The sequence below is a fragment of the Pristis pectinata genome, chromosome 3, assembly GCF_009764475.1.
Source record: "Pristis pectinata isolate sPriPec2 chromosome 3, sPriPec2.1.pri, whole genome shotgun sequence".
Lineage (NCBI taxonomy): Eukaryota > Metazoa > Chordata > Chondrichthyes > Rhinopristiformes > Pristidae > Pristis > Pristis pectinata.
This window is the reverse complement of record NC_067407.1, coordinates 127,858,659-127,878,610: the sequence shown is the minus strand read 5'-3', so window position 1 is coordinate 127,878,610 and position 19,952 is coordinate 127,858,659. Positions and strand designations below refer to the sequence as shown.

Below are 19,952 nucleotides of genomic sequence, written 5' to 3'. Positions count from 1 at the left end.
AATCTTTTCATTTGTTTCTAAATGCCTTTTATCATCAGAAGCATTTGGAAGAAGTGCAGCCTGTGATTGTTCAAGCTCTCAGACCATCTCTTTATCTTTTCGCAGAACGAGTCCTTACCTCCAGTGCTTCCAGTGTAAAGAGGCTTCTCCCTAACCACATTCATATCTTGAAACTCAGGGTATGACCTGGAGTCACCCACAATTCAAAACTCCTCCAGAAGCTGCAGGAGGAGATTTACTAGAATGGTTCTAGGCAGTTTTTAAATAGACTGCTTTCACAGTACAGTTCTCACTACAGTAAAACTCTGTTAGTCTGGCACACTTGGGACCTTGGTGGTAACATACTTGCAAAATCTCCAGACTATCCGATGATATTTTCTTAATACTCTGATACACTTATAATTCACTTTTGTAAAAGATGTTGCGCAGTAACATTTCAGCGAACCTCGGTGAGTTTAAAAGTGCAGGGACCAGGGCCCAGTGAATAGAAAGCACGAGTAGGAACCAGGGCCCTAGTGAGTGGAAAGTGAGTGCATTAACTGGGGCCCTGGTGAGTGGAAACTGCTAGCATCACCATGTGAGCCAGAAGCATACTAGTGGAATTTCCAAATGGTCGCACAGCGGATTATTGGAATTTTACTGTAAATGACTCTAATATTCTACTTTCCTTACCAATGCCTTGGCCCACTTTTGCTGAACGCAGATTTTTTTCCAATCTTCATACTAACATAAGAATCGGAGCAGTTGTAGGCCACTTAACCCCTTTGAGCATGCTCCACCATTTAGTATTGTCATGGCTGATCTGATTTTGACTTCAACTCCATGTTCCCGGCTACCCACTGTAATCTCTCACCCCTTTGCTAGAGTTTAGAAGAGTGAGAGTTGACTTGATTGAAAGATATAAGAAGGTCTTTTATGACAAAGTGGATGTGGAGAGGATTTTTCCTCCTGTGGGTGAATCTAGAACTAAGGGGTCACTGTTTAAAAATAGAGGATTATTCATTTAAAACAGATGAGGATTTTTTTTCTCTCAGGGGGTCATGATTTTTTGGAACTCTTCCTCAAAACATGGTGGAAGCAGAGTCTATGGACATTTTTAAGACAGAGGTAGATGGATTCTTGGAAAGTATGTTTACTGAGATTCGAACCTGAACTCTGCATTTCTTACATTGTCCTGCCAATCTATCACATGCACATTCCCTTCATTTATACAATATCACAGAACCAGTCTTTGTTCCTGCTCTTCAACACCACTATCTTCAAGATCCCATTATCTTTCTTTGACTCTAGACTTTCTTAAGATTTTTTAAATACAATTTATACATTTGTTATGTCTTCTTTTCCAAAATAAAACTGAATGAAGTTCTCCAATATGAGAAGGATTCAACTTACAGCCTTCTTCTACAAAAAGCGGCAGGTGATCTGTAAGTGGCTTCTCGGAATCGTACTCAGGTGCTGAGACTGAATAGTCAGGCTGGAAGGGCTTCAATGCATCTCGGCCATATTCGTGCCATCTCCCATTAACGGGAAGATTACAGAGTTGGGCATAGTCATCTGTGGTAAAGAATAGAAGCAATGTCAGAATGATCCAAAACCAAAATACTGCAGATACAAGGAACATAGAACAATACAGCACAGGAACAGGCCCTTCGGCCCATGATGTTACGCTTAATTAATTAAACTAGTAATTAAAAGCCTACCTAAACTAGTTCCTTCATTCTCTGCACATTCATGTGCCTATCTAAGAGCCTCTTAAATGCTTCTTTCATATTTGCCTCAACTACCACCTCAGGCAGCGCATTCCAGGCACCCACCACTCTGTGTGCAAATAACTTGACCCGCATACCCTTTGAACTTACCCTTGAAAGATTCCTTCTTTTTCTCAGCTACATTCTGTTGGCTTTCCTCCCCATGATGTTCACGTGTGCTACAGCTTTCAATGTGCTTTTTCAGAGAGGAAAATGAAGTGATAAATGCAGCTTCAATCAAATTTAGAGAGGCCAACAGAATGAAAGAACTAATAAAATGTCTCTCCCACCCTGGGAGAGATGGATTGCACCTGAATCGGTCACCAATTTGTGCAGTTAAGATAACAGTAGAAGTAAGATAAATGACTTGATAATCAGTTTTTGGTGCTGGTGGTTGAAAAACAAATATTCTCAGGATCACTTTATTTATTGTTCTTCAATCACAGGAGCTTTCATGTCCATTTGAGAGGGCAGACAGGATTTTTGGTTTGACACTTCATCCAAAAGCCAGTACGTCCAGCAATACAGCATCCCTTTAGTGTTCCAGTGGTGTCAGCCCAGACTTTAGCTTGGACTGGCACTGACACATCACTGACAATGCAGATAGCAGAATAGTTACCCAAAGAGATGAAGGTCATAATTAATGGCAGCCATCAAATATAAGTTGCTGCAAAAACAAAGTTTCTAAATTTTAAAAAAAGTTAAGAGTTCACAAAAGTCAACATTTTCGGACTGGCTGCTGCATATGTATAAGAATGTCTTCGGGCTCAAATCAAAATGCCATTCTAAAAGGAGTCCTAATATTATTTGTCCTTTTAAAAGTAAAAGGCAGAATCAATTTAACTAATGACCTGGTATCAACTGCCAGTCGAGTCTCAAATTCCTACCACCCATTATGTATAGAATTCTTTCCAAATATTGGCTGTGAGATTAACAGTGAGGGGGAAAGATAGAAAATGGTCTGGTCAGTTGAGCAGAAAAAAAATGGCAAATGGAATTTAATCCAGAGAAGGCAATGTACTTGGGGAGGTGCACAATATAAGAGGATATACAATAAATAAGATATTTGTGAGAGGTGTGGTAGGACAAGAGGGATCTTGGAGTGTATGTCCACAGGTCTCTAAAGGTCACAGGCAGGCCAATAATGTGATCGAATAGGTCAGATATGATTCCTTTATAAACTGAGGCATAGAATACAGGCAGGGAGATCATGCTAGAGCAGCACACATCAGTTAGATCGCAGCTCAAGTAATATGAACAGTCCTTCATGCTACCATAGGAAAGATGTGATTGCACTGAAGAGGGTGCCGAGGAAGTTACTCAGGATGTTACCAGGACTGGAAAATTATAGTTACTGAAGGTTGGATAGGCTGTGATTGTTTTCTTTTGGAACAGGGTGGTTTGGGGGGGGTGGGGGGGGGAAGGGAGGCAGGGAGGGGGAGGGACTTAACTGAGTTGAATAAAATAATTAGGACATTTCCTTTCCTAAAGGATCAAATAAACAGGCGGTATAAATTCAAATTAACTAGTAGGAGGATTAGAGGAGACATGGGGAAAAGGTTTTGGACCCAGCAGTAAGGAGGAGTTTGGAACTCCCTGCTTGAAAAGGTGGCAGAAATGCTCATCTTTTATACAAATACTTGGATGTGTACTTGGTGGGATTAGGCTGGAGGGCTCTTTCTCAGTCCAGTGGTTCCTGTATGTAAACTTTGAATGATCCTAACCATTTCTGAAAGGCTTGATTCTTAATGTTTAGATTATGTGTTAATTCTCTGGTTTGCTTTTATGCTGGAGACACGTTCTTTTCTCAGGTTTGCCTTGTGACGTGTCCCTGACTCAAACATTCTGAATGGTCTCTGAAGCATTTTCCAGAGAGCATAAACTCAGGCAGCAACTAGTAACTCTGTGAACCTATTTTCATATCAAATCTGGGCTGCTAAGCAGATGTGTGGAATCGACTGAAACCAAGGAAGGAACAGAGAACAAAGATCCTGGTGAATAAAGGGAAAGTTCCAAAATGGAAGAGATGGACATGTTGGCAGTACCCACACGTTAAGGATAAATAAATGGATTTTTTCCCCGCAACATGAAGTCAGCTATTGCGATGAAATACTCTCGACTTGTCCAGATGAATTCAGTTCTCAGGAAGTTCAACATCATCCAGGATAAAGCAGTTCTCTTTGGACAGGCATCCATCCCACTCCTGAACAGTCATTCCCTTCATCACTGGCCCCAGTTTGCTTGCCTAGGCTTCTTCATCTGTAGCTCCAAACCTGTGACTTCTACCACAAAGCATTTCAAGGATTTCAGTCACAGGGTAATATCATTGCCTACACTTCTTTTTCAAAGATGCACACTATCCTGACTAGGAAGTATATTGCTGGTTCTTTATCATTGCTGGGTCTAAATCCTGGAACTCCTTGCTCAAGAGCACCGTGACAGCACCTTCATTGGAAGGACTGCAGCAGTTCAAGAAGGCAGCTCACTACCACTTTCTCAAGGGCACCTTGGGATGAGAATAAATACTGGCTTTGGCAGCAATGGCTGGATCCCATGAGAGGACTAAAAAGTGAAGTCATTCAAAGATTGTGGATTGTCATACACTGCTACATTCATGAGAACTAAAAACAGCAGTGGGTTATGTAAGACACCAGGTACAAGCTGGTGTTCTCAATGCGCTTTCTGCACTAAGCTCATAATCATCTGTGAGTCATATTATTGTACAGGCACAAGAACCCTAACCTTCCCCACCCACTATTCATTGATGAATTAGCATGAAAGTAAGTTTGAACAAGAAAATGACCTTAAGCCTAACAAGTCTTTCCTTTTTCTAGCCATCATCCTGGTCATGCAGAAGCCACAGAAACTTGTTACATTTTGTAGGGCAGCTAAACCTACACAACTGCACTGGTAACATAGCTTCAGTGTTAAGTCTGTGGCAGTGAATAGAAATCTCTCATTCAGCACAATTTGTTTCCCATTGACTGTAAGGGGAGACTTTGCTTAGCAATAGAGTGGTATAGAATGATCACTAGAGGGCAGTTGGAGCACACACTCTGAAATCTACACACGTGGCAACTTTCAATTACATTTCCCGCCTGCTCACCACCCTGATCACAGAGAATGTTCCAGGATGTAGGGTAATTACACAAACAATGAAGTCGCTATATCAAATAGAAAGCAAGTTTTAGCAAGGACTAAAAGGCATGGGACAAAGTGACTATCTTTGGCAAGGTCTGCTCAGAGCCGCTAGCTTGAGCAACAGGGGCATTGCAACAGCACATGAAGTACACTGACTCAGCAGCTGTCCCAAACCCCATCCGCCAGAGGTGAGGTCAGGCACATAACATCACAGATGGATGACCTACAATGATCTCCCTCCAACCTGTATGTCCCATAGCACTGCCTATATTTTCACCAAAGCTACAAAAAACATTCTCTATGGCATGATGCTCCTCAACAACTTCCAGCTTTGCAGACAACTGCAGTCCTGATTCATCTGAGTCTGGATTTTTGGACTATTGCTTTGATCGGCCTTTTCCCCACAACCCTCCATCAGCAGTCTACCGCCAGCAACTAAAATTTCCAAGGTATCCACTATGCTGATGATTGTTCCATCCTCATACACACTGAGCATGACTCATGCCAGAATCTCCCTCAGCAACCCTACAGGCAACTAGAGCTCCTCCTTCTATTTCAGGCCTTGTTAAAACCCAATTCTTTGCCTGAAAATAATACACACAAAAAGCTGGAGGAACTCAGCAGGTCAGGCAGCATCTATAGAGAGTCTCTCCAGAGATTCTGCCTGACCTGCTGAGTTCCTCCAGCATTTTGTGTGTGTTGCTCCAGGTTCCAGCATCTGCAGAATCTCTTGTGTCTCCTCCTTGCCTGAATAGTTGGACACCCCTCTAGTTTTTTTAAATATATTCATGGAACATAGGAGTCACTGGCTAATCTGGCATGTATTGACCCTCTGCTAATTGACCTAAGACTGACCCCCTTGAACCCATCATTGGCTTGACTGGTAACCTCAGAAGACAATTAGGAGTCAAAAATATTTGTACCAGAACAGGAATCACAACAAGCCAATTGTCAACTTATCACTGACTCCAGGCGTCTAGTTTTTTTTATTAAACCTTCAATTTATTTCTCAAGCTTAGCAAAGTAGAATTTGTATAGTGTGAACTGTAGCTCAGTTGGAACTCTTGCCTATGGTTCATAAACTGTGGGTTCACATTCCACTCAAGAGATACGAGTACAACATCTTGGCTGACACGCTAATGATGGACTGAGTGAGCCCTGTTGTGTTTGGGGGGCTAGGTCTGGAATTTGATGAGATGTTAAACTGAAGCCCATCTGCTCCATTAGCACTATTCCTTAGAAGAGCAGGACTGTTCTCACCATTGTCCTGGTCATTACTAGCCTTTCAATCAACATCACTTGAACAATTTACCTGGTCATGTGGATGCTCACGAGAGAATGCAGTGTGCAGACTAACATTTAAAAAATTTAACCACAGGATGTGGATACCTGCATTTATTATCCATCTCAAATTTCCTGAACTGTTGAGACATTAGGAGTCAACCACATTAGTAGGTCTGGAGTCATGAGTAAATACCACTGGGTAAATTGACAGATTGCTTTCTCTGAAGGACATCAGTGAATCAGATGATTTTTTTTAATGGTAGCCTGGTAGTTTCCGGTCACCATTAGTGAAACTAGTTTTTAAACTCCAGATAAATTTAATGTCTTTTGTGGTTACACAGTGGTGCAATGAGTAAAGCTGCTCCCTCACAGCACTAGAAACCCAGGTTCACTTCTGACTTTTGCTGCTGTCTGTGTGGAGTTACACATTCTCCCTGTGACTGCATGGTTTTCCTCCAGGTGTTCCAGTTTCCTCCCACTTCCCAGGCATGTGTAGGTTGGCAGGTTAATTATCAACAGTAAAATTGCGACTAGTTTGTAGCTGAGTGGTAGAATCTAGGGGGAACTTATGGGAATGTGGGGAGAATAAAAAAGGATTAATGTAAATGGGTAGTTGATGGTTGGTGTGGACTCAGTGGGTTAAAGTGCTTGGTTCCTTGCTGTATCTCTCTATGACTCTTGTGACTTGAACTTAAATTCCCCAGCTGCTCTGGAGAGATTTAAACCCATGTCTCTGGGTCAATGGCCCAGTAACTTAACCACTATGCTGCTGTATCCTCCTTGATCTTAACAGTGATTACACTTCAAAACTATTTATTTGACTGTATAACAATTCAGGATGACAACAGTGTTATAGAAATACAAGCTTTTCTTCTTTTCATTTCAATTTATCTTCTCAGGATTATTAGCTCAGGCCTCACTTAACTCCTTTTTTTGTGCTGGTTTTTCTCCTGTCCTGTGAATCACCTCATGCTCTAACCCTAACCTAACCCTAACCCTCTGTGCTATGTAATTTTTAGCTGCTGCTGAAATGCAGCTAGAGAAAAATACATGGATAAATAGCTGCATCTATACTTAGAAGCTAGATACCTACAAAATTATTTATAGCCAGCATAGCCACAAGCAGACAGCAGTCTTGCTGCTATCCTCAGAGGCTGCTGGATGCATGATGTTCCAGCAGAAGACCATGACAAACAAGAGGAATAGGCTATACAGCCTCTTGAACCTGCCCTGCCATTGCATAAAGTCATGGCTGATCTGATCTTGGCCTCAGTTCCACTTTTCTGCCTGTTCCCCCATTAGCCTCAAATCCAATTTGAAACATTTATGTCAACGGAATATATTCAGTGGCTCCACCGCCACAACTCTCTGAGGTGCAGATTTCCAAAGTTTTACCACTCCTTGAGAGAAGAAATTCCTGCTCCTCATCTTCATCTTAAATGAATGTCCTGAACTCTAACTCCACAGTCCTACCCCCATTACTTCAGCAGAGCGAGGAGGACGTGAGGCATCAGACAATATGGACCAAGTGGAGAAAATAAATCAGAGACACAGAAAAGGCAAGAATAAGAAAAGCCAGAGGGGAACAGGAGGTTACAATTACAAGCCTGGATCAAAAAATACTCCAATTTACAGATGACCGAACACACCAAAAACATGGAAATAATTTAAGTGCTTCCATTCTTTATATGTTTATGCTTATCAGCATATGCAAGAGTGGGTCTGAAAATGCACAAGAATTGCATTAGAAACAAGTCTGCTCAGGATGCAAGAAGCAATCAAGAATTTGCAACAAAATACTTAAGGTAATGAATCCAATTTAAATGTTTCACTTGCTTAGGTATTTCTATTAATTTTAGGTGCTGCCAATGTAATATTCTGTTTTCTGAGTTTCAGCAGGAACATCATGAAACAATTCGGCAAAGGAATCTGGAGCAGTGAAAGACCATATTTGGGCCAATTCCTGTCTGCCACTTAAGGCGCCACATTCATTAAGGAATGATGAAATCTTCCCAAAACTCTGCAACAGGTTTGCCATCTATGGAGGAACTGAAAACATCAAGAATCTGAAAAGCTTCAGCCAACGCTGTTGCCAGAACGTTTGGAAGTAAATTTCTTTCCCTGTCTGGTTTCTCTCCGATATCAAGAGAACTCTGAAATACAGAGCAGACAGAGCAAGTCGACATTGAGCTCCAGTACAATTCCTCGGTACACAGAGATTATTGGAATTTTTTTTCTGTAGGGTCAGCCAACAGGGCTAAAATTACTTAACTACCTCTGTTTTTTTTCTTTCTTCAGATCCACTTGTGCCTGAAAGCCTGATTAACAGCCTACACTTCTTTCCCCCATCTTTCATTTTGAAATAAATGCCTTTAAGGCCAGATGAAAACTGTAGATCTAGGCAGGACATAGGCATTCAATCCATGGATATAAATGTGGGCATGCCAAGATTTCATCAGTCATGCCCCACTTTGAATACTGAGGGGAAGCAGGCCAACTCACACCCTCAGCTGCTTTCCAAGGCGCTCAAAGCATGGTAGGAGAGAGGCCAATATTATAATAAAAAGCGACACGTTTTTATATGGAGCTTTTCACAAGCTCAGGTGTTGTAAAGTACTTTAGAGTCAATCAAGTTGCTATTGAAGTGCTGTCACTGTTGTAACGTAGGAAACATGGAAGTTATTTTGTGTTTAGCAAGCTCCCACAATCAGTAATGTGTTAATGACCAGATCAAAAACAAGAAACTGAAGACGGAAATGTGAAATAAATGGAGAATTTCATCAGAACACTTCTGATGAAAGGTTATCAACCTGAAACATTAACTCTGTATTTTTCTCCACAGTTATTGCCTGGGCCACTGAGTATTTCCTATATCTGCTAATAAGATAAGATATCTTTATTAGTGACATGTACATCGAAACACACAGTGAAATACATCTTTTGCGTAAAGTGTTCTGGGGGCAGCCCACAAGTGTCACCACGTTTCTGGTGCCAACATAGCATGCCCACAACTTCCTAACCTGTACATCTTTGGAATGTGGGAGGAAACCAGAGAACCCGGAGGAAATCCATGCAGACACGGGGAGAATGTACAAACTCCTTACAGACAGAGGCCGGAATTGAACCTGGGTCGCTGGTTACACTAACCGCTATACTACCATGCCTGCCCACTGAATGAGGGATATATGTTGGTCAGGATATTACTGATGACATTCCTGCTCTTTCAGATCATGTCATAGGACCTCTATCATCTACCTTTTGCATTGGACTTCATCCAAAAGAATGATATATTCAAGGGTGGACATGGTGGGAGCACTTTGTGATGCAGAGTGAAGAGCAAACATTTCACTGCAATGTAGCAGTCCTCAAGTAACGTACTTCCTGCACACCTTCTTGCCAAATGGCATCCAGCATGGAACAGAGATGGCTGCACTCTCCGCTCCTAACGCTTAATGATTCACTTTATCCTCAATTTGGCAAGCCAATCCATGTCACCATCAGCATCTGCTGAAGTATGCAAGCAATGTCTGGTCCTATCTTCCAACTCCAGCTCTTGGCACTGCCTCCCTGGATCCAGACATGTGCACATCCAGGCACATTTGTACAAGTATGAACAAGGGATCAAGTTTAAATGTGAGCAGAGGGCACCAATCCTTATATTAGTCATGACGGCTTAACAATGTCATTGATTATTGGCCAAAAAAACACACAAAAGGAACCCAGAAACAGTGATTGACCAAATTTACATCTTAAATATAACATTTCCAATCTATAATGCAATTACTTCAACTTCAATAACAGATTAAAAAAAGCACTGAGAATCTTCAGCAGGTTAATCACGGCATTGGACAAGGGGGTTAATGTTTTGGCCACTGCTCTGGTGAAGGGTTGCACTAGAAATGTTTTTGAATGCAGAGCAACACACTCCAACTTTCCAGCGTTTTCCATTAATCCTAAAAAAAGAACTGTTTTCTTCAGGTTTCCAGGAAAGATTGACGGATTTCTTGTCCAAATGAGAAGGTGCTGCTAATGCTCTAAGTCAGAAACTGTTGGACTCAATGCACTATTCTCTATTCATCCCTGATGTGGCAGAAGTTAACTGCCTCAGTGCTATGGCTTGAAAGACTGAATTTTAACCAAGCACAGCAAAGCAGATTGCAATTGTCAAAGTGTTTCTGGACATTGTCGACAAGAATGGCTCCTTTAAGTGAGACAAATCAGTAACCCTCTAGCCTCAGTTCTATCTCCTGTGGGCCAGCAGCAGAGGCCACCAATGGCAAAGCAATGACATACAGGAGCACCAAGGAGGTCAGAGATGTTAGGGGGTTGTAGGATGTAAACCAGATATTGTGGTATCCGGATTTAGAATCTATCTTGCTTCACCTTAAGTACAATGGTTTCCTATGTCTTTCGCTTTACTCATCAATGAGATGTGGCCAACACAGGTGAGACCAGCATTTATTGGCTGTGGCTTGCTAGACCATTTTATAAGAATTAAGGGTTGCTGATGGTCTGTGATCACACATAGGCCAAACTGGATAAGGACACAAGGTTTCTTTCCCTAAATGGCATAAGTAGGCCAGATAGGGTTTTTCTTCAACAATAATCTTGCAGCATCTTGGTTACCATCATTATTGCTAGGCTTGTATTCCAGCGTTACCTAAAATTACTTTCCCCAAGATGCTGTGTAGAGAATTAGACTCATGCATCCAGATCACTGGTCCAAATTCCAAGTTCAGTAATCTAACTGCTATACTACTTTTCTTTTTCTTAGGCCATCCCTTGGGATTGAAGATGACTTTGTAGATTCTGAGGTAGCTAGTGAGGCTATTGTGGGAACTGAAGACTCTTCCACAAGATGGGTAGTTTGTGAGGTGGTCTACTCCTTCCAGCATTTACATAAAGCTTGTGTGTGCTCTGAATGAATAGCCTTAAAGTTCTCAGTACCATCCCAAATGTTCCTTCTCTACTTTGAGTGGTGAGGGTCAAAGATCCCTAGCTGTCAGTGGCAATGTTGAACTTCTACAAGGAAGCTTTGTGTACATTCTTGAATCTTTTTCTCTGTCAATCTGGTAATCTCTTCCCATAAAAGAATTCAGAACAGAGTGTTTATATGGGAACAGATATCAGGCATGTGAACAACATGGCCAGTCCAATGTATGTGACTGAGCTTAACAAGTTTCTCAGTGCTGGGTATTACACTAACCCACTTGGCTGTCAGGAAAATAACAGGCTCCTCCAATGGTAGGCATCTAAGTCTCCGACAAAGAGAAAATACTTTTGCACTTCAACTCAGTTAACAAAAGTCCATCAGGTGATAGATGTATCCAAAATTTCCACCCAGTAGGGACACGCAGCTAAAGAGCATCAACATTACTAAGCATCCATTCACAAAACTGCTCAGCTCAATACCAACCAGCGACTATAAATATGCTCCTCTCTTTGTTTCTTCCCCGGCTCAACCAATGCAATTCTTATTCCCAACAAAACTGCTGGTTCTCCAGTTGCCAATATTTGTCTCTCAACCAAGGTCCCTAAAGCCAATCATCTGGTAATCATCATATCAGTGTCTGTGGTTTCTTGCTGCGCATAAATTGGCTGCAACAATTCCTACATTACATCATCAGTTTGGGACATGCTGAAAGAGCTGAGAAATAGGCTTTATAAATCCAAATTCCTTCTTCCTGCTGTCAGAGATCACTGGGCTGGTGTCGTGAGAGAACAATACTGTTGGCTCCTGAAATTGTGTCTCGTGTAGCTGGGTGACAGAAGAATTGAAGGGGTGGGGGGAATAAATTGATGGGCATGTGGGACAGTACACATTACAGGGAAGTGATTGGGGAATGGAACTGTTAGGAATAATCTTAGAGCTAGTGAAGATTTAATGGACTGAATGGCTTTCTTCTAGGTCATGAGAAGTATCTCTGCTGGATTAGTGTATACTTACAGAGGTTATATTATAATAATATACACTAGTCAGGTTCCCAAACCTCTCACAGCACTAGAACTGTCTTGACCAAAGTGATGAATGATATTCTTTGATGTGTTTTGCCTTCCTAGAAAAATAAAGGAGCAGAAGGTTTTGGCATCATGCTGGGAAGGGAATAACATCATTCAAGCTTTCTGCTACAGGTTACAATCCAACATGAAATCTGGGAGGCGCATTTTGGGTGAAGGAAAACACAGATTAGATTCCAGTGCCCTTTCCACAATCATACCCTCTGCAGTTTAGAAGAATGAATGGTGATCCCACTGACTCACTGACAGGGTACTTACAGGGTTGACGGTGTGAAGATGTTTGCCCTGAAGAGGAAGCCCGGAACCAAGGCAATGCTGTCACTGGAAAAGGGGTCGATCACTTAAGTCTGAGAAGAGGAGGGATTTCATTTCTCAAAGGGTTGTGATTCTTTGGAGTTCTCTACTCCACAGAGATGTGGATGCTGACTGAGATTGATTTTAGGGAGCTAAGTTGCACATTAAAGAGCAGGACATCTAAATTTGTAATCTCTGGATTACTTCCTGTGCTATGTGCCAACAAGTATCAGAAGTAGACGATAGGTCAGATGAATGTGTTGCTAAAGGGATGGTATTGGAGGGCACTTTAGATTTCTGGGAAAGGTGGGACCTATATACAAGCACCTAATCCAGAAATGATCCACATCTTTTTGGGGACCCTTGCTAATACTGTATTGGAGATTTTAAACAAACTTGGCAGGGGAATAGGGCATGAGGTAGATGTCAGGAGGGGAGGAGGCATAGTCAAATATAGAAGGAAAAGTAAGGTAGTCCAGTAGGCAGAGCACACAAGAGTGTGATAAGGCATACAGGAGTAATGCAAGGCTAAAATGATCTATTTTAATGCAAGGAGTCTGATTAGTAAGGGACACCAACTGAGAACATTGATTTGCACTTGGGAATATGATTCTGTTGCTATCACAGAGATATGGTTGAAAGGAGGGCAGGGCGAGTAACTCAACATTCTGGGCATAGAATCTTCAGGCATGAGGTGGAGGGATACAAAAGAGGAGGTGGCATTACAATATTAATTAAAGAGTCCATTACTGCTGAGATAAGGGAGAATATCTTTGAAGGCTTTTCAAATGAGGCCAAATGAGAGGAGCTGAGAAACAAAAAAGCAATCATTTTGCTGGGGTTGTAGAAATAGCCTCCCAGTGATGAGCAGGTGACTCTTACTGTTTGTTATATAAATTAATAACTTATATGTGAATGTAGGAGGTATGATTAGTATATTTGCAAATTACATGGAAATTAGTGGAGAGGTAGGAAGGGTGGTCTTAGGCTACAGGATGATAATGATAAATTGGTAAGATGAACAGAGTAATGGCAGATGGAATTTAATCCTGATAAATATGAGGTGAAGCATTTTGGGAGGACTAATAAGGTTAGGACATACACAATGGATGGTAAGGATCTAAGGAGCATTGGGGAACAGAGGGACATAGGTGTACAGGTCCAAGGATCTCTGCAGGTGACAGCATGGGTAGATGAGGTGGTTAACAACACATTGGATACAGGCCTTCATCAGCGAGAGCACAGAATGTTAGATCAGGGAGGCTAGCATAAAACTTTATCAAACATTGGTTTGTCCACAGCTGAAGTAATATGTATACTCTTCGTTGCCACACCATTGGAATGATGTGATCGCACTGAAGAGGGTGCAGAGGAGATTCATAAGGGTATTGTGTGAGACGCAGAATTTATGAACATATGAATTAGGAGCAAGATCAGGCTACTCAGCTCCTGCTGTCTACCCTGCTACACAGAGAGTGCTGGGTGCCTGGGTTGCACTGCCAGGGGTGTTGGTAGAGACGGATACAAAAGATGTGTTTAAGGCACATGAATATGCAGTGAATGGAGGGATATGGACGATGTGCAGGCAGAAAGGATTAATTAGGTGTCATTAGCATAATTAGTTCAGCACAACATAGTAGGCCGAAATGTCTGTTCCTGTGCTGTACTGTTCTATGTTCAATGTATCACAGCATTCTATAAGATCATGGCTGATTTGACTTTAATCTCAACTCTGTAATCCTATCTATCCTCAGTAACCATTTGCCCCTTGTTTATCAAGACTATCTACCTCTGCCTTAAAAAAATTGGAAGACTCTACTTCCACCGCCCTTTGAGGAAGAGAATTGTAGAGACTCCCAACTCTTTGAGAGAAAAAATTTAAACCATCACGCCTAGTTCCAGATTCTCCCTCATCTACCCTGTCAGGACCCCTCAGCAGCCTATGTGTTTCAATCAAGTTACGTCTTCAGTTATGACAAGAGACTGGATAGGTTGGATTTCTTTGCCTTGGAGCTGAAGAAGCTGAGGAACAACCTAACTGAGATATACAAAAATTATGAGGGGCAGGGATAGGGTAGACAGTAAGAATCTTTTTCCCATGGTGGGATTGTCTAAAACAAGAGGGCATAGTATAAAGTGAGAGGAAGTTTAGAGGGAGATCTGAGGGGGAAGTTTTTCCACATAGAAAGTGGTTGGAATCTGGAATTGCCATCTGAAGAGGTGGTAGAGGCATGTACTCTCACAACATATAAGAAGCACCTGGACAAGCACTTGAATTGCCAAGGCATAGAAGCAAAGGACTTAGTGCAGGTATACGACATGAAAAAAGATGGTTACCTGATGGTCAACATGGACATAGTGGTCTGAAGGGCCTGCTTCTGTGCTGTGTGACCCTATGACTAGAACACATTGAAATCAACAGTTTAAAGGAAAAGAGGAAAGTGGAGCTGAAGCCAGCATGAGAAAACAATGGCTTTGGGGGCCCATGTGAGCCCACATTTCCCCAGCCTGGGCGCGAGAAGGAAGCAACTCCTTTCTCAGAGTCATCAGTGCTGAATGTTGCCCTACTTACACTCTAGTCCTCACTGAGGAATGATGGCCAATGGTTGGAGATAGACAACTGGTTCTCAGTGGGAGCCACAAGACACCAGCATTATTAGTAGTTATAAGATGTTTTTAAAAAAGTATAATAAAGTTTATTGAAAACCAGAAAATTGCAGATTTTGGAATTCCGAGAGAAAGACAGAAAATGTTGGAAGTACTCAGGAAATTAGGCAGCATCTGTGGAGAGGGAAATCGAGAAGTGTAAGGGTCATTGGTCATCAGATGGCGGACCATTGATCTCTAATGTTAACTCTTCTTCTCTCCCCACTGATGCTGCTTAACCTAATGTGTGTCTCCAGCACTTTCTGCTTTTACTATGAAAGTTGCTTATACTATTCAGGCTGTCATTTGCCCAAAAGTGAATATAGCCACTGAATTTTGCAATTTACTGTTACTCAGAAAATACCCGTGCTATTTTCCTGCAGTTTCTTCTGTCTTGTCCACAGCTCAACTGTAATTCTGTGAAATTCATCATGCGATATAGGTAGGGCCTTGGGATTTGAGGGGAGGGGGGAGATTTAAATGCTATCTTTAACCAACTTCCACAAGGTGGTGACACAAGGGACCGCAGATGCTCGAATTTGGAGCAAGGTCTCAACCCAAAATGTCGACAATTCCTTCCATCCCCTACAGATGCTGCTCAACCTGCTGAGTTCCCCCAGCAGATTGCTTGTTGCTCAAACTTCCACAAGGTTCAAGAATCAGGGTAGTTTCAGCAGGCCAGGTCTCCTTTCTCTATGAAAGAGCACGTGGCTCAGTCGAAAGCTTAACAAAGATGAAAGGGCTTGGCAGCGTGGGCAATATGCGACAGATACTAATAAATACAAGTTGCTCAGAAGAAAATTCTTTAGCCAGTGAGTGATTGGAATATTGGACTTACAAAGATTGAACAGCATAGGTGCATTTTCAGGGAAGCACAAAGCGGGTGGGAATAGATAGTTATTCCTATAGAGTAAGAGCAAGTAGAGTGGAAGGAAGTTTGTGGAGAGAATGGATCCATTGGGCCGAGTGGTCTGTGGCTGCCCTGAGAATACTCTACATCTCTGTAATACTGCTTCATTGCCACCTCAGGCTCACGTCAGCTGTAGATGTGAAAGATCAGGTTGAAGGAGACCTTCCTAATTCACAGGCCATCAGTATTACAAGCTGAATCCATTAGGATTATGTTTATGTCTGGCTGCTGCAGAGTTCTCTTTTTTTTCCTGAAATAATCAGTCTAATAGTTGCTTTGGCAGACTTACAGTTTCTATAGATACATGGTGGCCAAACCACAACACAACACCATTTTTGGATCAAGCTGTCCTCTCTGGTGGGTTCCTGCCTTATAGTTCTCTATCAAAACTTCTGGCATCCTTGTTTCTGATTGATCCACAGTTCTCAGTGTGAAGAAGCTGGCTGCTGTGGTTACTTTCCTGCCCACACTCTGCCATCTTTACCTAGACATAGGAGAATCAGAATTTCATATCCAGTGCTGCATCAGTCTCAGCGTTTGTGGATGTTTGGATCTGAGTCTACAAAGATGGCTGCTTACTTGGTCTCCAATACATCCAGTGAATAAAAGGTCCTTAACCAGAAGCCACAGAAAGAAAAAGTTATTTGCACACAGAGCAGTTAGGATTTTCAAGGTACTGCAGAATACCAGATTTATGGTGGCCACCAGAACACATTTAGATAAATACTTGAAAGACAAAAAAGAAATCAAAGATATGAAGAAAAGATTGTTCTTCTAAAAGGCCTCCTTATGCTCTGTGTTCTTCCACAAAGGACATCATATCTGTGCCATCTTTTTGACAGGCATTTCCACCTCCTTAACAGCATATGGCACAAAAACACAAGAAAATAGGAGCAGGAATAGGCCACCTGGCTCTTCAGATCTACTCTACCATTCAATACAATCATGACTGATCTGCTCCAGCCCTCAACTCATCCAGTTTCCCAGAGTTCTCAATTCCCTAACTCCTGCCATGCCTCTGATCTGCTGCTGAAACACTCATTCATGCCTTTGTTACCTCTGAACTTGACTATTCCTGTACACAGGTTGGCAAAACTAGTCTACACTCTTGGGTTTTGACCCACTGCATGGACTGGATGGCAGCATTGGGTAAGGGAAAAGGCAGTGGTGTCTGCTTTATGATAAACTCACCATGGTGCATGGGTGGTCTTGTCCCAATCCTGCTCCCCCGACATGGAGCATCTGGCAGTGAAGTGCTGACCGTTCTACCAACCGCAGGAGTTCTCTGCCATCATCCTGACTGCGGTCTAAATCTCACCTCAGGCAGACATCAAGCGAGCACTTAAGGAACTAAGTGCCATAATCAACAAGAGCAAAGCAGTGTACCCTGACGTCTGTCACGTCATGGCAAGAGAATTTAATCAGGCTAGCTTGAAGAAGTCTCTGCCTATTATCAACACATCACCTACGACACTAGAAGACCCAACACACTTAACTACAGCTATTCCACCATCAAAAATACCTAATGTTCCATCCCTCACCCACACTTTGGTAAATCCAACCACCTGCCAGTGCTTCTTCTGCCTGCGGACAGACAGAGACTGAAGAGTGCAGCATCAGTGAAGAGGACTACAAAGAGCTGAACAGCAGAGGCAGAGAAGCAAATTTGGGATTGCTTAGAATTGGTGGATTGGACCATGTTCAAGGATTCATCAGTGGACCTAAATGAATATGCCACAGTCATCACCGACTTCATAAGGACATGCATGAACAAGTGTGAATCCACAAAACATTCCAAGTATTCCCCAACCAGAAGCCCTGGATGAATCAGGAGATTCATAATCTGCTGAGGGCTAGACCTGTGGCATTTAGTGCTGGCAATCCAGATTCATATAAGAAGTCCAGGTATGACGTCCAAAAGGCACAAAGAGGCAATTTTGGGCTAAACTGGAATCACAGATGGATGCCCGACAGCTGTGGCAGGGCTTTATTACTTATATTACTTCCTACAAGGTGAGGTTGGTTAGCATGAGTGGCAATGACCCATCACCCCCGGATGAGCTCAATGTCTTTTAGGCACGCTTTGATAGGGAGAACTATGACCCACCTACAAGAGCCCCCACATCTCTGGATGACCGTGTAATTTCAATCTCTGAGGCTGATGTCTGGGCATCCTTCAAGAAGGTGAACTCCTGAAAGGCCAGACAGCATACCTAGCTAAGTACAAAAGATCTGTGTGGACCAACTGGCTGAAGTACTTATGGACATATGTAATCCCTCACTTCTGTAGTCTGAGGTTCCCATCTGCTTCAAAAAGGCATCTATTGTACTGGTACCTAAATAGAGCACTGTGACCTGCCTCAGTGACTACCGTCTGTTAGCACATACATCAACTGTAATGAAGTGCTTCGAGTGGTTGGTTAGAATCAGAATCAGGTTTATTATCACTGTCTTATATGACGTGAAATTAGTTGTTTTGTGGCAGCAGTACAGTGCAATGACATAAAATTACTACAAATTACAAAATAAATAAATAGTGCAAAAAAAGGAATAACGAAGTAGTGTTCATGGACCATTCAGAAATCTGATGGTGGAGGGGAAAAAGCCATTTCTGAATCATTGCGTATGGGTCTTCAGGCTGCCGTACCTTCTCCCTGATGGTAATAACAAGAAGAGGGCATGTCCCGGATGGTGAGGATCCTTAGTGATGGATGCCGCCTTCTTGAGGCACTGCCTCTTGAAGATGTCCTTAAATGGTGGGGAAGGTTGTGCCTGTGATGGAGCTGGCTGAGTCTAAAACCCTCTGCAGCCTCTTGCGATCCTATGCATTGGAGCCTCCATACTAGCCTATGATGCAACCAGTCAGAATGCTCTCCAATGTACATTTTTTGAAATTTGCAAGAGTCTTTGGTGACATACCAAATCTCCTCAAACTCCTAACGAAATAGAGCCACTAGTGTGCCTTCTCCATGACTGCATCAATGTGTTGAGCTCAAGATAGATCCTCCAAAATGTTGACGGCCAGGAACTTGAAGCTGCTCACCCTTTCCACCGCTGACCCCTCAATGAGGACTGGTGTGTGTTCTCCTGACTTCCCCTTCCTGAAGACCACAATCAATTCCTTGGTCTTGCTGATGTTGAGTGCGAGGTTGTTGTTGCAACACCACTCAACCAGCTGAACTACCTCACTCCTGTACACCTCCTCGTCGCCATCTGAGATTTCACCAACCAGTGGTGTCACCTGTGAATTTATAGATGGCATTTCAGCTGTGCTTAGCCACACAGTCATGAGTGTAGAAAGAGTAGAGCAATGGGCTAAGCATGCATCCTTGAGGTGCGCCTGTGTTGACTGTTAGTGAGGAGGAGATGTTATTACTGATAGTATTGACTGTGGTCTCCCGATGAGGATCCAGTTGCAGAGGGAGGTACAGAGGCCCAGGTTTAGAAACTTGGTGATTAATAATAAGGAGATGATGGTATCGAACGCTGAGCTGCAATCAATACACAGCAACCTGACACATTTTGCTGTTGTCTAGGTCCTCCAAAGCAGAATAGAGAGCCAGTGAGATTGCATCCACTGTAGACCTGTTGCTGTGGTAGGCAAATTGCAGCGGGTTCAGGTCCTTGCTCAAGCAGGAGTTAATTCTAGCCATAGCCAACCTCTCAAAGCACTTTATTACAGTTGATGTAAGTGCTACTGGGTGATAGTCGTTGAGGCAGCTCACCTTGCTTTTCTTGGGCACTGGTATGATTGCTGCCCTTTTGAGACAGGTGGGAACCTCAGACCACAGCAATGAGAGGTTGGAGATGTCCTTGAACACTCTAGCCAGATGGTCTGCACAGGTTTTCAGTATCCGGCCATGGTTATGGTACAAATTAATTCCTGCCTCAGAAATGACCTGAATCTGCTT

At 42.6% G+C, this 19,952-nt stretch overlaps 1 protein-coding gene across 3 annotated transcripts in view; it reads right to left on the bottom strand.

Annotated features, from left to right (window-relative positions):
- Positions 1 to 19,952, bottom strand: part of ltbp1 (latent transforming growth factor beta binding protein 1) — a 399,304-nt gene that overhangs the window by 10,167 nt on the left and 369,185 nt on the right. For all 3 annotated transcript variants that reach the window (XM_052011302.1, XM_052011303.1, XM_052011304.1), the window contains one exon: positions 1,393 to 1,554. In XM_052011302.1, coding sequence (XP_051867262.1) covers positions 1,393 to 1,554 — 162 coding nt within the window. The remainder of the gene's footprint in view (positions 1 to 1,392; positions 1,555 to 19,952) is intronic.